Genomic DNA, 19,176 nt, shown 5'->3' on the forward strand with positions numbered 1-19,176 from the left:
ATATTTTTCACTTTTCCTTCATTTTTAAACGCCATTTTCCTATCTCAACTTAAATGGCGATCTGTAAAAATAAAAGTATTAAGTGGCCACTTCTAAGGTAAAAAGAGTCTCGCTGCAGAAGAGTCACGCTGAAGCTGAGCATCGTCCAAAGAGTCTCGGAGGTCACACCGGAAGGACTAACTGAAACCGGAAGTTTAGTGTGGCTGACTTGGTTTACTGCCGCAGCGGCTGCTGTGAAGGCGTGCTGGGCTGCTTGTCGGTTCTTTAACACCGCTGGCTGTAGTAAGTTGATGTGATTCGGTAGCGGTCATTGATACAAACACATAGTACTTAATGTTAAGGTTCCTGGACTGCTTGCTTTAAAACGTTTACTGGATGTCGCTGAGGTAATGTGTTACTGTTTTGTTTGGGTTCGCCCGCCATTTTTGTAATATTTCGCTTACATATGTAAGTGGGTGTAGGCCTATGTGTGTATATACTGTACATACGTAAAACTTTGTTAAACACGTCAGTGTAGGGCATCCTGTTTTTAAGGTGTTGCATCCCAGTTTGCTGATTAATTTCCTGTATAATTTTAAAGCTATGGTGAGATATCGCGTAACTCTGTGCATTGACATATTTATGCATCCAATTTAGGTAAATTCTTTATGGAGACTGTTACAACAGGGTTACAGCTCTTACGTTCAGTAATATACAAGTATGAACTGTCATTTTTTTCGCTTGCTTTTTCTATGTATGATTGTGTTAAATGCGACCAGGAAATGATCGAGAGATTTATTTTACAAATCCGTGGGGTCATGTCTTGTCTGTGACAGACACACATTCATTTTTTTTTTAAATAAACCTGTATTGATGCAATATTTAATATGAAAATATATGAAAAAAGTCTAATAAAAATTGCAAACTTTGTACATATACACAATAAAGTATTTTGTGAATGTTATAAAGGAATAATATTAAAAGGTTAAAGTAAATTGAAGTTCAATGCTTTATAGTAGTGTATAATTTTTACACTTATATTGTATTCTTTCAAATGTAATAATATAATGTTGTAAACTGTATAAAATTAGGCTTCTTCTTCTTGGGCCACTTACAATTATAAATGTGATGTTTACCATAATTAAGGTTAGGATATTCAGACTTTTATGTTCCACATTCCCGTTATAAAAGAGCAAAACATCTTTATCATTGAAGGAAATTTTAACTCCAGTAAGCATCTTAACGGAAGAGGATTAATTAAGTATGTGTGTGTGTGTGTGTATATATATATATATATATATATAGAGAGAGAGAGAGAGAGATAATTTGTGTATAAATAATCAAAAATCAAACCAATACAATATTGTGTAAATACATCCCAAAAAATAATTACATTTAAAAATACTTTCTTCCACAATGTTACAAAATCTACCTTTTTTTTTTGTTTTGCCCTCACTAGAACCATGTTAACAAAGTAAATTTGATGAATAAAAAAAAATCTCTTGAAATTTGGGAGATAGTACAGGCTAGGACCCTAGTCCCGATGAAGACCTCCATTCTGCAGGTCATTTCATTTTGATTGTGGCTTGGGAATACAGTTTGGAACAAATCAATGTAGAGATTGCTAGTAACATACTGATAAAGTTTGATCATAATTTTAGACTCCTTAGCTAACTAATTGTGCAGGAACAAATTGGACATGAACTAATAACAATTCAGTTTAGCTGTAGACTGCAAAGATTCTGATTTCTTAAGAAACATAAGTAATGTAAACAGTTTAAATTGTGGAAGATGAAGATGGTAATAGGAAATCAAAAGATGTTATGCTTCCAGGTTGTAAAATAATACAAGTGCACGGCTTCATAAAAAAGAACAGACTGAATGGTGCGAATATCTTATGTTTTCAGAATAATGCAAGATTTTTTTCTACAATGAGATAATTGTATAGTAAAGTTAATATTTGATATTATTTACAAATATTTATGAACATGAAACATAAATATTAAGAATAATAAAAACCACACAGTTTGAGTTTGAACCACAATTCATTTGACATGCAGTTGGACTTGTTGACTTCTGCAGCTTCTGTAGACCGGCACTATGATTGCTCATTTTGGCAATGTTTAAATTAATTCCATTTTCCTCTGCTCTAGATTTTTTTTAAATTTGTGATTAAATTAACTTTTCATTGTGGTTGGGATTTTGTGGGCCTAATGTGGAAAGAGTACTAAAAAACTACTGAAGTAGAAGTATTGCTACTTGGACAAAAAGCTACTTATGTAAAAGTAACTGTCATTGAAACTACTCATGTAAAAGTAAAAACGGACAGTTCAATTACTTTAGGAAAACATTAACCTAAATTAGTAAGTATCCCTAACTATACATATTTTACTTTGGAAAGCATAAGCAGAATATACATAGCAATATGGTTGATTTTATTTATCAAAAGTCCTATTCATGACATACACACAACTGGAAAGTGTTCTGTAATTTCAAACTGTAATTATGTGCATTCCTAGTAAAGGTGTAGTAAGCAACTAATTATAATTATCCTTAATATACAGTAAGTTGACAACATAGTTCGTAGTTATCAATTACTAACCAGCATTTGAGACAGTGGAGAAAAACAAAAACGTTGAAGAGTTTTGTAAAATGTTTTGCTGTCAGAGATAAAAAAAATAAAATAAATAAAAATAAAGCCAGTTTTTACATTCAAACAGCAAAAGACTTATAATAGTGTTGACATGTCATAAAGCAATTAAAATCAGTACAGCGACAGCAGATAGAAGCAAATTTTAAAAACTCAGATTCATGGGGTTGTGCCCCACTTCCACAAATACATAAAAGCATTGAAAAGGAAGAACATACAAAAACAAAACAAAAAGGGTTGTTGACTAATGCTAATCTAATTTACCCCTAAGTACACCTCACTAAAGTTCTCCATTAGTGCATAGTGCATCTTCTCTTTTAAATGATGCCAGCTGTTGTCAACTGGGCACTAATTCAATCACAACAATACTTGCTTGGATATGGTGGCGAATTTACAAGTCATGGTTGGCCATGCATTTTCTTTAACCCAAAAAATGTAAACTGATTTTAACAGACTATATAAGAGCATTGGAATGTAACAATGTTACCTTAATTCCAAGTGAAATGTACAGTTTACATTACTATAGTAAAAAAAACCACTGTAATTTAACAGTTATTTTACTGACACCTGAACTGCCAGTCATTAAACCTTCAAAAAAAAAATAAAGGTAAGAAGCATGGACGACTTTGATATTTCTAGATAGATGGATATATTTTATTTGTCCCCAAGAGGAAACAAAAATTTTACAGAAACTCGAGAAAAAAAAAATATTTTTGTTTATATCAGTATATAACAATAATTATATATAACTAACAAACAACAACCCCCCCTAACACACATTAAGAACTTCTGGCGTGAGTAAGAGAACTTTACTGTCACTCACAGGCTCGTAATTGGAGTTGTGCTGAATTCCATTTGAGCTGGAAGTTGGAATTTCTGTACATACTCCTTGCATTTTAGCTGTTGACTACTTTGTCAAAGGTATTGTGCAGTTCAAAGCACTTGGTAGCTCAAATCAGTGAACTTGACAAATATTGGTGAGTTATTGAGAAACCTAATTAAGTTTTTGCCTTTTTTTTTTTTCTTCTGCAAGTGCATTGAACAGCCTTCCTTTTTAATAATGATAGTGGGCTGTCTCGTCCTTTTTACATAAATCAACACTGCTAGCAAATCCCTGATACACAGGTTACAATTGGTCCAGAATGCTGTCGCTCGCTTTCTGGTTGGGGTAAGAAAGTCTGATTCTGTTTCTCCAATATTAGCTTCTTTACACTGGCTGCCTGTCAGTTTTCAAATTGATTGTAAAATCTTGCTAGTTTTTAAATCTTTACATGGGCTTGCTCCTGCCTATTTATCCGAATTGTGTGTTTTACACCAGCCATCCAGAGTGCTTAGATCTTCTGGTCAGTTGTCTCTTGTTGTAACTCGTACCAAGTGTAAAACTAAGGGGTCAGGGCTTTTGCAGCTGCTGCTCCTCACCTGTGGAACTCTTTACCTCATTACATAAAGGAGTTGTCTACAATTGAACTGTTTAAAATAAAATTAATGACTCATTTCTATTCACTTGCATTCCGTGACCTTTAGTAATACTGATGGTTTCCTCATTGTGATTATGTAATCTTACTTCTATTTATCATTTGTTTTATTAATGTTCATTTATTTTATTTCTATTTATGTTAATTGTATGTTTTTTTTCTTCTATTATTGTAAAGCACTTTGGCCACAGCATTCCTATGTTGTTTTAAATGTGCTCAGGGATGTGGAAATCCAACGCCCGACTCGTCCGACCATGGGTAAATTGACCGTCGGACAAGCGTGTTTTTCTGTTTCAGTTGTCTGCGGACAAGTGCAATTTTCTGGAGAAAAAATATTATATGTGCTGTGCAGGGCACATTTTACCACTACTTTCACATTTCAAACATTTGGGTATGTACTTTGTGCGGAAACAGTCTACTTAGGCATGTTCTTCATGTCTCAAATTGGTCTTCAATATTGTGTACAAAATGACAGCTGATTTTTCAAAGGGGAAGCACTCTTATGGTCTTACATAAGTATTTTACCCTAATACTTACACGCTTGGAGATGCGGTCATTTTTTTCATGCCGACATTACGATGTAATCTGATGAGTTTTCATTATAATCAATAACTTTTATATATTACCAGTAACGGTGTACTGCACGATAACATGCAGAGAATAAATACACTTGACATGTACAGAGAAAGAGGATGAAAACTATGAATGCTCGTTTAGCATACATTTGCTCAGAGGTTGATGTGGTTGTTGCTTCCTGAGCAGCCCTTCTTTTCTCCACCCTAGCGGCCCGCTGCTTCTCTTCTTTCGTTGGCATCTTTTCGCGTTAAAACCGATTAAGTTAGTTTTTGTGTTGCAATTACTTAGTACGTTTTCTTTAATTTTTCACTTAAACTGGCACTTAAGTCTTCAATCTGCCTCAAGAATGATTAGCGAAGGTGGTGGGGAATGAGAACGGCTCCCATACGCATGCACTGCCCTGCTGCACACTGCCAAGAGTTGATTCAACAATAAAATAAAATAAAAATAAAGAGTAATACAAATCATCACCCTGAAAGCTGATATTAGACGTCACGTAGTATACTGTATGTGTACCAAATTTCAAGTCAAAAGGTGAAATGGTTTGCGAGCTACAGGTGATTTAAAATCCTGGACAGACAAACAAACAGCCACGGTAGCGTATTATAGAAGAAGATTGATAAAATTCATTGTTTCTACATAAAAATGCAGTCATTTTACTTACAATACAGTTGTTTTCACCACATAACAAAGCTTGTTAGGCAGTTAATCTTTCCTGAAATTTGTGATTTCGTGTAGGTTGTGATATATTGAGGAGTTAAGAAATTTATTGTGTGACAAAATCAATTTTGATGAGCTGTCAATAGATCGTTTTTGATTAGCGAATATTTCATATAAAACAAGTTGGTTTCGTGCTGTCAGTTTATTAAAAATAAAGAAGAACACATTCTAACGGTTTCCAAAGGTTATGAAATATCTATAAAAGTCTTCACTGTAACTGTAGTATGTGAAACAGAACTAGTGTAACTATAATGAAGGCATTGTTTATTAGTGAGTTAAAATGATAAGGGAATCTTTTATAAAATGTTCTAGAGCAAGGTGGCAAAATACTACTTCCTGAAAGAACTTTTTTCTGTTTTAAAATGGAAGGCAGTTTTGGTATCAATAAAAGAGATCAGAAAAAATAAACTATTTTTCACTTTTGTTATTTGTTTATGGGCAAGTGAATTTAGCTGGCGGGCAAGTGGATTTTCTGTGGACAAGTAGAAAAAAATTTGATTTCCACACCCCTGGTGCTATATAAATAAATTGACATTGACTGCTACAACTAACACATACACCATTCAAATTCTTACAGAAACAAATGGTGTATCTTTCAAATTCCAACAACTATGATTTTAATTTATGCTAAATTATTTAAAATATCCTTCTAGTTTATAAAACCAACTTACTTCCATGTTTTTTCATATGTTCGAGGAAGAGTTCACATATATATATATATATATATATATATAACAGTATAACTTCAAGGTTTTTGAGAAGCACAGTTCACAGCACATAATAAAGCTGCTTTGTTTTATGTCCAAGAGACTGAACGAGTCTGTTAAGTCTGGCCATGGACATATCGTCTGTATAAAGAATGTTGCCAGTATTGTATATGCATATACAGTACTGTATCTTGCATATTGAGAGCTTTCTGCCATGCCCTCCATTGTTCAGGTTTCTCCACGTGCAGAATTCATAAATTTACAGCACACAAGATTTAACAAGTGCATTCTCAGTTGTTGGCAAATATGTTAAACTGTTATAATAATGTGATATACTGAGGTGCCCCCACTGACACAGCTGGAGAAAGCTGCATGGCCATTGTTTTGTTTACTAAACCACACTCATGACTTGCAGCTTATTTCAACAGAACTTTGCATTTTTAACATAAGAAATTAATTGTACTTTGTATTAATCCACTATGAAAATGAAAGTAAGTAGCATTGTTGCTAATTTAAATACTGTATATTTAAAGAGTAAAAATAATAGCAATATATATAAAAATACTTTATAAGATACAATTTCCTGCAAAGTTTGCTCAAGTACAGTAACGAAAGTGTGTGTGTGTGTGTGTGTGTGTATATGTATGTGTGTATGCATGAATATATATGTGTACACTATATACATATAGTCTTTGGTTACATTTTTCTTTTCTTTGAATTGATTTTTTTGGAACACCCAGATGAATGAGTGTGAACAGGGACTTTGATTTTGTTAATAGTATTTCATTTTCTCTCACGTGTTTTGTGTGTATATCAGGGCTGCTGTTTAATTAAAAAAAAATATATATATATATATATAATCACAACTAATTGTAAGATTAAAATTTTAAATCGGAAATTAACTTTATATTAATTGTGATTTATTGAATTTCAATAATATTAATAATTTTTATAAACAAATGTCTCAATGATATATTTCTAATGAAGTTTTAATAATCGCTTGCTTATGCATCTTAAATTATTTCAATTAGTTTATTGGGCGGTTTTGTGTAACAGAAACAATGCCCAATGACCACTAAACAACCCCGGACTAGCCTTTTAAATAGCAAGGGATTGATTGAAAAAAACTTCTTAATATGTCATGTGATAAGGTTATTTATTAAGATGTTTTAAATTGCACATTGTCATAGAATGTATCATTTATGCATCATACAATAAGTCTTAACTCTCTTAACTTTCAGCCCCAGTGGATGGAAATGTTAGCATTATCAATTTGTACTCATTATTGCTTACCTTTATTGGTTACAGTGGGCTGTATAGGTTATGATATAGGCTACAGTAAGTGACATACAGTTAATTAAACAACAAAAACATACCACGTCTGTGTTGGGGGAAGTGTGAGTAAGGTGTAAGTAATGGAGCAATTCTACTGTGTGTCATCTACTCTTTAGCTGCTTGGGCATGGATAGCACCTGCACTATGCTGTTTCAGGTCAAATATCCCTCCATGTGTGACTGGAAATGCTCCATGGCACGGTAATTCATCGTCAGGAACAGTGCTGACCCACTGACATTCTGTCTTACACTCAGACCGATACCTTGAAAGCCTCTTGTGTGTCAAGGGCAAACTTGCATCAGCAGACTTGACTACATGTAGTTTTCTTTTCTTGATGTTCCTCTATACTGTGCAATGTTATTTTCATCCGATGTGACAAATCATAATGGCGAGTGCGACACCGATGTGCAATCTCACTCAGCGTGCAGTGCTTGTCCGCCTGCAGTATTGGCATGACATGAAAGTGAAACTCATTCACTGCACTTGTATAACCTGTTATTCTCTGTACTTTGAAGAGCTAGTGCATGTTGTATTTGAAATGATGTGCATGAAAATATGGGTCAAAATCATGTCCCTTACTCATTTAATATGGTACAGTGTATTTTATGTTCTGATACAGGAAGATTATGTATTATAAGGGGTGAATGGCAACTGTTAACGGTGATTAATCAGCAGCTGTAGTGTATGTTTTGTGTGTAGTTGCTTAAAGCAAACATGAACATAAAACAATGATGACATAAATTAATATTCTAAAATGTCAGTATAGTTCAAAATGATATTTGAATGCTGACTGAATTTTGTTGATAGTTGCTTTTGCATATTTAAGATTAATTAAAGAGGTACATTTTCATGTGCTGGGAAGGTCATTTCTAAATTGAGCAGTACATGCAAGCAGTAGCTTTGCTTTTATTCATAGTATTTTATTTAATGTAGAAATCAAGTAGTTGGCCAGAATAGCTTATAGTGTTCTCATTGTTTACTTGTTTCAGGTTATTAAGACAATGAAGGAAAGAAAAAGCTGTCCGCATTTTAATCCCATAACAGTTGACTTGTGTCTACTAGCATGGGAATCTCTGCCTATATAGGTTCTAGTTAGGGATATTACACCCAAAAAATCACTAGGTGTAAATTTTCTCTTGGGCATCTTTGTTATGTTTATATTACATGATCTCTAAGTTTGGCAGCATGAGTTTTTCTGGGCATTGTATGTTGCTGTTTTTTGAGTTTCCAGCTCCCCACACTCCATTTATTTTGTCACCCACACATCGCAATTTAGGGTTGTGGAACAACAATAGTTGGGTTTTTTTTTTCTTTTTCATTTTAAGATCCCAGTTGTGAAACTTTATTTTGACATTGATGAAGCTGAATGGTGGACAGGCAAGATCTCTGCTTTGTGATTAATGTGGATAAGAATTATTTGACTGCAAGTAGATTAAACATGTGTCAGTGGTAACATTGAAACTTGGTCTTCTAGTTTGCTGCATTCAATTGTAGTAAGTGTTGTAAGAATTTTAAAAATTAAGATACTTGTATTATACTGTGTTTTAATTAAGGCAGAAGTGTGTTGTTTGATGACCTACCTTTTTTAGAAGCAAAATATAAATCTTAAGGTTTTTGAATCTTGTTGTCAGCAACTTTCGTATTGAAAAAAATGTTTAAAATTTATTAGTTTGTTTGTTACAGTAGTTGTGCATCTCTTTAAAGGAGCAATCAGCGAGAAGTCTGGTGTATCTAATATATAGCACTTGGTTTTGCTACTTTGCAAATATGTGTGCATAATAAAGTGGTAAGGAATTCACTATTCCTTAAAGATTAAGTTAAGTACCATGTCGTCTGTGGTTCGTACGTGCAGCTGATAATATAAATTATGTAACGGTCCTTATGGATTTTTTTTTTGTTTTGTTACAGTAGCAGTTGCAGAGTGTAACTGCTATGGTTCCTCTTTATAAATTTGACTTTAAGGTGAACACAAACCAATTTTTCAGCTATAGTACTGTAAGTAATGCGTGCATTTTATACATTATTATTGAATGTTTGGCACGATTTCACTAATAAATACACTTAACATGTGTATATGGTTTACGGGGCATTTCTCCCCATCTCAAAAAAGGCTGCAGTGTAGGCAGGTTTTTCTAATTTTTAACTAATTGTGTTTCAACAGACATTTGATAACCATCTCAGAAGAGGAATCCTCCACTTTGTGCATTTATACTTTAATGCTTAGTTTTCGCCTGTGGAGAATTTATTAGAAGATAGAAGTCTTTCCATTTCAACTTTCCAAGCATTGCTTTTTTATCAAACTGAATAGAAGTATTATTCTTATTATGTCAAGACCAATCTCTTTTGATGGTGGTGTGATGGACATGTTATCAGGACTTGGTCTGTTAAATGCGGCAGTGAATTTAAACACCACTACAACACAAGCTTCCACCTCTCAAAGCAGTGTTCAGATGGAAAGGCTTAACTTGGGAATGACTTCAGGTCTGCACATGGAAGAGCCCTCCAGACTTTTCTCTGCTGGCATATCTCGCAGCATAACATCATATGATGTTGGAAATAGAGGCCAAATGGCACCAGAGTTCCCTGCCAATAAAAGCAGAAGTCTTTCTGCCAACCTCGGTATTTCTCCAGAGAATTTTGCTGATCTTGCAGATATTTCCAAAGATAACCTGAGTTCCGAGAGGTTGACTCACCTCATAATGCAAATCAAGGCTCGTAAAGCTGAGAAAAGTGACTTCACAGACCATTTAACTGATGACCAGTCTTCTCATGCCATACCTCACAGGGGCCCAGGTGAAGATTGGAAGACTGTCAGGCACAGAAGAATTGATAATTATTACAAGTCACCTGGTTTTGATGATGTAACAAAGAGGCGTTATGATCCAGTTGATGAAATACGTTCTCAAACCTATGATAGACTTGATTCAGATGAGTGGATAGATGGCAGCTCTAACAACCGTTCTTCCGAACCATCTCAAGCATATGGCAGGTTGGACTATGATCAGATGGGTCCCAAATATGATTCTCTTCGGTCAAAGGTAGAGAGAAGGAAAGGGTCACCATCCTTATACATGATTGAGGATTATCATGGGAAGATGCCATGTACTTTTCCCCATATATGTTCCCTTTGTGATTTTGAGGTGCTTTCCAAAAAGGTGAGTACCTATTTTTTCTCTTAGACAGTAACAGATATATAGTGTGTTTTATTTTTTGGGATCCAGCCTCATATTAAGAGAGACAGCATGATTCTAACATATTCATCATGTTTCTTTTCAAAGTTTAACTGTAACATTCTCTTTTCTGATTTGGACAATCTTGCATTCATTTGGAATTTGCCTTAGTACTTTGAGGACTCAATGTGTATCCTCCTTTTTCTGCATTTTTCCAAAGTTAATTGTACTGTCTTATTAAATATTGCATCTGATTGCATTCAGATTACTACTGAACTGAAGTGTTGTGGTGCACGCTTATGAACTTATTGTCTCACTTTCATTTACAAAGTGTGTTTTATTTAGTTGTGGTGGAATAGATTCCCATCTTTTTTACCCTTGTTTAAATGATTTAATTCTATAGTACATTCAATTACTGGTGGTGTTTATATAAAGTACATATATATATAGTGAATGCACAGTATCATTCATAATTGTAGTTGTTCATGGCAGAATATCTTTTCCAATAAGGTACTCTTTTTATTTTATTAATTTTATTGAAATCACACAACATTCCATACAAACAGATTAATTGTTTACAAAAATAGAATAGAAAACAAATCAACCCCCACCCCTGAGAAAGAGAGCATGGCTGGCAGAGTAAAACTTAAAGCTAGTAAAATAAGTAAATAGATGAATAAGTGAGTAAAGGTAAAATGAAAAGAAAAAGAAAAGGGGAGAGAATCTGCTTCCTCAGTGCTTTAACTCTTTTAGGGCTAATTTTTCTTTTTGTTTCTTTTCTCCCAGGGCTGAATATTTTTCCAAAAACTAACATTTTTTAAAAAAGAACACAAAGCAATTGTTTAACATATCAAATCAACAAAAAATATTTACTTTTGAGAAATGTTACTGTCTTGCATGTTGTATGAGCCTGAATTCTCTATGTGTTGTTTTGATGCCTATTTTTCAATTGTCTGTTGCTGCACTTTCTAACATATATTGTTAGTGTGTACTGTAGAGAGACAAGTCACCCATTTGCCATCGTGTCATGCCACTGCCACCAAGTTTTCTGCCTGCATGAAAACCGTATTGTCACCTCTTTTCATCTTCTGAAACTTTATGAACTTTATGTATGGCATTATAGCCTGGCTCACCCCATGGGATTTGTTTCTGTTTATTACAGAAGTGAATAAAACTTTGCAGCAGCACGTACCTAAGCCACCAGGGGACAAAACACATTTGGACCAATGCTCCCTGAAGTTATATCACCAGTTCTGTCCCATCTCTATTTGTAATGCCACAGCGCGCTTCATCTCGTCTTTCGTTGTGGGTTTCCACTTTGAATAACGAGAATGCGATGCAAACGCAGCCCGCGATTCAAAAAAAATCTCTGCCTACCTGTTTGTCTCGTCTGACAGTAGCTGAAAAGCAGCATCAGGAGAGAGCAGCCTGAAGTACAGCAGCTGGTGATCTGTCGTGTCCAAAAGCAAGCCATGCCGTCTTGTAAACTCCGGTAGCCATATCGGCTCTCAACGGATCAATGTATGTGTATTTATCCCATGCGAACCTTGCCGTACATGCATCGGCTGCGCGAAGGCACTCAACTGGCAGCAGATCCGCTCGCGCGGCATCGGCTGGTGTCTGATCAGCTGATCCCTGCTTCTAACTCTCTTGCTCGATCTCCTGATCACTGCCAATAAAGTCCGATTCTGAAAAATCAAGAGTCCGACTCCGCGGTAATGCGCAAAACAACGTCTGCCAAGTGTTTTCTTTTCTGCACTTGCTTCGCTGCCTTTTCACATGTCAGTGCCATCTTGCCTTTGTTTACATTTCGCAACTCACGCACACGCAATGTTTATTTGCCGAGTCAACGAGTCTAGCATTCCTCCAAGCACAGAGGGAATGCCTGTGACGTGACAGTGAGATTTGTCGCCATTAACAGCTGATTGTCGCCCTTTATCCCTGGATGTCGACTTTTGTCGACATTCGCCTTCAACCCCTCCTGTCGACAAAAGTCGACATCCGCCCTAAAAGAGTTAAAAGCTTATTCTAAAATGTTGATTAGATCCTGCCAGGTTTTGAAAAAGTTCTGCACAGATCTTCTAAGTGAGAATTTGATTTTTTCCAATTTTAAATAGTATATAACATCAGTTACCCACTGACTTAGAATAGGACAGTTAGGATTCTTCCAGTTGAGCAAGATAAGTCTATGTGCCAATAGTGTAGTAAAGGCAATTACAGTTTGTTTCTCCTTCTCCACTTTTAGCCCATCTGGGAGTACACCAAACACAGCAGTTAATGGGTTAGGAGGGGTTGTGACACCAAGGCTGTCTGATAGGCATTTAAAAATGTTGGTCCAGAATGATGTTAATTTGGTGCAGGCCCAAAACTTGGGGCCCAGTGAGGCTGGAACCTGATTGCAGCGTTCGCAGGTTGGATCTTGTCGTGGAAACATTTTGGACAATTTTAAACGAGAGATGTGCTCGATATATAATTTTGAGTTGAATTATTGTATGCTTTGCACATATGGAGCTCGAGTGAATTCCCTGCATTGCTACCTTCCACTCCTTTTCTGAGATATTGAGTAAGAGATCCTTTTCCCACTGTCCTCTTGGATCTTTGTAAATATTGTTTTATATATTGCAGAAATGCTGTCTGAGTCTTCAAGACTGAGCAATATTTTTTCTAGCATAGAGGGAGGTGTGAGGTGAGGATGCGGACCAAGTCTGTGTATGTTCATATATTTGTGTCCATGTCCAGGTTTTTATAGTTTGTATGTTTGCTGCCCAGTAATAAAATTGAAAATTAGGTGCAGCCATGTCACCTTCTGCCTTAGGTCTTTGTAGGGTCACTCTTTGGATACGTGGATGTTTTGAATTCCAAATAAATGAGGTTATGGTTGAATCTAATTTCTTAAAAAAGATTTATTGATGTATATTGGAATGTTTTGAAATAAAAAGAGAAGCTTGTTAAGATGAATATCCTTCCTAATGTTAATTCTTCCAGCTAAAGTGAGATGAAGGGTTGACCTTGTATGCAAGTCTTGCTTAATTTTTTCCATACAGACTGCGACATTTTGTTGATAAAGAGCTTTATGTTTACTTGTGATGTTTACCCCCAGGTATTTAAACTGATCTGCGATGATAAAATGTAAGATGTCCAATCTAATATTGTGTGCTTGAGAATTCACTGGAAAGAGCACACTTTTATTCAAATTAAGGCCAGAGACCAGAAATCTTTTGAAATTCTGTTAGGACTGCAGGCACAGTATTTTGTGGATCTGATACATACAGTACCATATCATTTGCATATAGAGAAATTTTCTGTTCCAAGTCCTTCTCTGATAATCCCCTTTATCTCATAAGCATTTTGAAAGTGGCTTAATGGTGATTGCAAAAAGCAGTGGTGAAAAGGGGCATCCTTGTCTGGTACCACGTTCTGGTTTAAATTAGTCTGAGTTAATGTTGTTAATACAAACTGAAGCTTCTGGATTGGTATACAGTAGTTTGATCCATGCATAAATGTTCGGGTCAAACCCAAATTTCTCCAGTGTAGTGAAAAGGTAGTTCCATTCAATCATATCAAATGCTTTTTCTGCATCCAACAATAATATCATTTCTGGGGTGTTTGACTTTGCGGGTGAATATATTACATTAAACAGGCGTCGAAGATTGGAAGCTAAGTGTCGGCTTTTAATAAATCCAGTTTGACCTTGTGATATTACCAAAGGCAGCACTTTCTCCATCCTTCTAGCTAGAACTTTGGAGAGTATCTTAACATCATTATTCAGAAGTGAATTGGTCTGTATGATGCACATTGTAATAAGTCCTTATTTTGCTTAGGAAAGACGGTGATTAATGCTTCGCAAAAAGTTTGAGGTAGAATTTTATTGTCTCTGGCTTCTGTAATAAAAGGGGAGCTAGCTGAGTGGAGAATTTTTTTTATAAAATTCGGCGGGGCCTGCTGCTTTCCCACTCTGTAGTGACTTTACAGCATCTAGTAATTCTGATAGTGCCAAAGGTTTATCCAATTCCTCTGCACTGAGTGAATCTATTTGTGGTATCAGTAATGCATTAGATTGTGTCTTGTCTTCTTTAAACTAAGTAGAATATAAGGACTTGTAGTAGCCTCTAAATGTGTGCATTATATTTTTATGGTCAATGATTTTGTCTCCGTTTCTTTTGGTGTTTGCTGGGATTGCATTGCTTACTTCTTGCTTGTGGATTTGTTGAGCTAAGATCTTATTAGCTTTCTTTCCATGGTCATAGTGATGATGTCTTGATTTAAAAATGAGTTGTTCAGTTTCTTTAGTTGTTAAGAGGTTGAGTTCTGAATGCAGAGCCTGCCTTTTCCTATAAAGAGCCTCACTTGGACACTTGGCAAGTTCTTGATCTATTCTAGTAATTTTGCTGATTAGTCCTGATACCTTCTTGGTTTCCAATTTATTTCTGTGGGAAAGATATGAGAGAATCTGTCCTCTTAAGAAGGCCTTCAAGGTTTCCCACAGTATTCCTGCAGAAACCTCTGAGGATGTATTTGTCTCTAGAAAAAAACTGATTTGTTTGGATATAAATTCTGTACAGTTCTCGTCTGCTAATAAAAGTGGATTAAGACCCCATCTGCGAGATGAGTATGTGAGGTGTAATGATTTTAGCTCCAAGATCAAAGGGACATGGCCGGAAGTAACAATAGCGTCGTACTTGTGAGATTTAATTGTAGGCAAGAAATTGTTATCTACAAAGAAATAATCAATTCTTGAGTAACAATGAGGCACTGGTGAGTAGAATGAATATGCTCTTGAGTTTGGGTTTAGAAATCTCCAGGGGTCTGATAAGTTGTGGTCAGTTCACAAACTGTATAGTTGTCTTTGCAGTGTTAGATGTCATCACCCCTGTGACAGAAGACCTATCTAGGTCTGGATTTAAAACACAAAGTCCCCAGCCATTATAATTTTATGAGTGTTCACATTGGGAATGGATGCAAATACATTCTGGATGAAGTCCCTATAATCCACTTTGGGTGCATAAACTAGGGGTGGGCGGTATGACCAAAATTCTATATCACGGTATTTTTCTAAATTATCCCAGTTTCACGGTATTTGACGGTATTTTTTCCCATGCATGAGTGGATGTTAACCACGTTTTCCACTGCAGTAGACTGGCTAAGAATAACCTATTCCACTGTCAAGAGCATTTTAATGTGCACACAAGTATTAATACAGGTTTGCATGGCCCCATAAAGTGATAGTTTTCAAGGGAGTGGCACTAATGAAGAGAAGGAATCACACTGCATGACAGATGCAGTCAAAATATAGAACCTTTTTATTGAACAAATTTTGCAAAAACTTAAACTATAATTTTGACAACATATTTTCAACCATCCAAAGAGGCAATTAGACTTAGTAAAATATCCAGACGTGCTTGTCAAAAGTTGTATTGCACTGAACATGTCTTAGAAAAGGAATAAATAGTAAATATTTTTTGTAAAACAACTACATTTTCTGTTAATGTTAACAATCTCTGTCCAGTGACACGTTAAAGTGACTTTTTAAACAACTTTACCATCATTAAACTGCATAATATTTAAACTAATAAATAATGACAATAAAATAAATAATAGTATTATTACTGATAGTTGTACTATTACTTCAAGGCTTCAAGCCCAGGTGCATTACACAGTATTCACCAAATTAAAATAAAGTAAAACAAGTGCAATCTTGGTGATGACTGGACCTTGCTTCAAGCTAAGCTATATGCATAAATAATAAAACTAAAACTTTCATTTATAATGCTATTTGTGGTATAGCCCTACGGAATCGCATTAGGACCACGGTGAAGAAAAAAAATACGGAAACAGGGAAGAAAAAAAAACAAACTATGTCGAGAATAAAGTCGACATTTCCACTTTATTCTCATAGTTTACTTTATAATTAAAGTAGAATATCGTAAACTAAACTTCATCCAAAAATCATTGTAGATTTTCTCAAACCCCATCAGAAGTTAATGTAGCACATTAAATGGTTTGTGTTAAGTGTTCCCCGACCCAGTTGTTAATCACTACGCTTCTTAAACTGACTTCTCCCGCACTAAGAGGAGACAGCGATCACCGCACAGAATCTATTCACTTCATGATATTCCTGCTCTCTGAAAATTTACAATGCTAAGATAAATACTTGATATCATTTTCAGGATAAAATGCATTAAAGCAGGTATTAAACATGCACGGTAGTGAGGCGGTAGTGCTGCTCCCTTGCAGTAAGGGGTCCCCAGGTGTATGTTCAGTGTAGAGAACTTTATGGCAGGTGTGACGAGGCTCCAAAAAACTGGATGCATGAATGGGTATCGCACAGGTTTAACTTAAATATTGTGTAAATGTTGGGTTTGTGATCTGGTGGTCGGAGACACGAACACAGAATTCAATGGATGTTCTTCTGAGCAGGCTTTCTTTATTCCACGCGTGCTGTCTCTATCTGACGTAGCAAAACCCCAATTCCTATCCTTCCTTTTTCTTTCTCCACATAACCAATCACCACACGATAAACTTCTTTGTGAAATTAAAAGTAGTTATAAACTTAGCCCACGAAGTGTTCAGAACTTTAAAAATATCTTCGTTATACATGTTTAATTATACCATCCATTCAGGGTGGCACCCATCCCTGAACGAGTCACCAGCACATCGCAGGGTGAATACGAGCAGTACATACACTAGCAGGGTCAATATAGCATAACAAAACCCCACATTCTACATGAGTTTGAAAGGAAACGGAAGCACGCCGAGTAAACCCACCAGAAAAACATGCAAATGCAAGGCAGGGTACACCTGGGACCCCATTGCTGAGAGGCAGCAGTGCAACCTCCACGCCGCGGTGCCCTCACATGATTAATACATGCTTTAATGCATTTCACCATGAAAATTATATCAAGTATTTATCTTAGCATTCTAAATGTTCAGAGAGCAGGAATATCATGAAGTGAATGTATTCTGTGCGGCGATCGCTGTCGGCGCCTCCTCTTAGTACAAGAGGAAGTCAGTTTAAGAAGCTCGGGGAACACTTAACACAAAGCATTTAATGTGCTATATAACTTATGACGGGGTTTGAGAAAATCTAGTAAATTAAATATTCATTTTACGATGAAGTTTAGTTTACGATGTTCTACTTTAATGACAAAGTATGAGAATAAAGTCAACATGTCGACTTTAATCTTGACATAAATGGCGAGAATAAAGTAGAAATGTCGAGAATAAAGTCAACATGTCGTCACACTATTACACAGTACCCAGGTACATTACACTGTATTGAAAACAAATAAAACAAGTACAACTTGGCTTGCAGTATTATCCAGTAGTATAGAAACAGTATTCACACATTTGAACATAATGGTCCACATCTGACCTTTTAAAACCAAAGTATCTCCAGACAACGGACGTGACTCCTTTTTTTTTGGCAGAAGTTCTTCTGTGTCATCACGTTCAACTTTACCGTCAGCTACAGCTTCAGTTTTAGAATGTTCTCTGTCCATTTTCACCGCGCAATACCTACACTACCACACCTATTTAGCGGTGTAGCAGTGAAAAAGGTCCCCACTTGAACAGTTTCCCGCTGCGCCACGTTCCGAATGTCGTTTAGGCAATTTAAACCGGTGTTGTGGTATAAGAAAAATCCATATCATAACAAAAATAAAAAACGGTTTTCGGTATGAACCGGTATACCGCCCAGCACTAGCATAAACATTTATCAAAATCACTTTACAGTTAAATAAATTACCCATGACAATCACATATCTCCCTTCAGGATCAGATACTACATCTGATACTACATCTGATACTACAAATGAGACTGTTCTATGTATAAGAATTCCCATGCCTCTATTTTTCTTTGTAAAGCTGGAATGGACCGGTCTTTATGCAGCTGCAACTGATCCTTTCTTAATAAGTGGGTCTCCTGTAAAAATACTATTTTAACGTTTAGACCTGTTAGGTGAGAGAACACTTTCTTTCTCTTTAATTTGGGATTCAGGCCTTTAACATTCCAGCTTACAAAGTTAACTGTCCGGTCATGGTGACATTGATTCTGAATTTTTGATAAATTTGAAATTGCTGCTTGGTAAACAATAGACTTTTTTTAAAAAAGATTTGTACTGTTTGGTTGTCGCCCTGATTGGAGCATCCCTAGTTAAATCAGAGTTCAATTGTAAATGCTTTTTTTTTTTTTTTTTTTTCTTTTCAAGAAAGGTCATCTATCTCTGCTGGCTTGGAGTCCAAGTTTTGCGCTATTCCAATGCTTCAATTACACGTACAAAACAAAAATCAAGATGCATGAATGTGTAGGTGTGTACAAGGCTGGCACCTTTCACATGGTTGTTTACTGCCTTATGACCCGTACAGCATGGATAGACCCTTGCTCCTCCCAGCAATTTGTTGGATGGTTGATGGATGGTTGGAAGGATGACTAAAGCCAGTCAGATAATGAATTCAAAGCCTCTCTTCCTATGTATGGTGCTGTATTAAAAAGAAATTCATTTCCCCATCATTTAAACTTCTTCAAATAAGTTATACTACATATTAAAGCAGTTGCAACTGTCAAA

At 35.8% G+C, this 19,176-nt stretch overlaps 1 protein-coding gene across 3 annotated transcripts in view; it reads left to right on the plus strand.

The window, feature by feature from the left end:
* The first annotated feature begins 200 nt into the window (after positions 1-200).
* The window catches only part of LOC114660142 (matrin-3-like), an 80,089-nt gene continuing 61,113 nt past the window's right edge, over positions 201-19,176 (plus strand). For 2 of the 3 annotated variants that reach the window (XM_028812641.2, XM_051933822.1), the window contains exons 1-2: positions 229-386; positions 9,604-10,597. In XM_028812641.2, coding sequence (XP_028668474.1) covers positions 9,767-10,597 — 831 coding nt within the window. In that variant the 5' untranslated portion in view covers positions 229-386; positions 9,604-9,766. Of the gene's footprint in view, positions 387-9,603; positions 10,598-19,176 lie in introns of all 3 variants that reach the window. The other variant, XM_028812642.2, reaches the window with a different exon arrangement.

This window comes from Erpetoichthys calabaricus, chromosome 11, assembly GCF_900747795.2.
Source record: "Erpetoichthys calabaricus chromosome 11, fErpCal1.3, whole genome shotgun sequence".
NCBI lineage: Eukaryota > Metazoa > Chordata > Cladistia > Polypteriformes > Polypteridae > Erpetoichthys > Erpetoichthys calabaricus.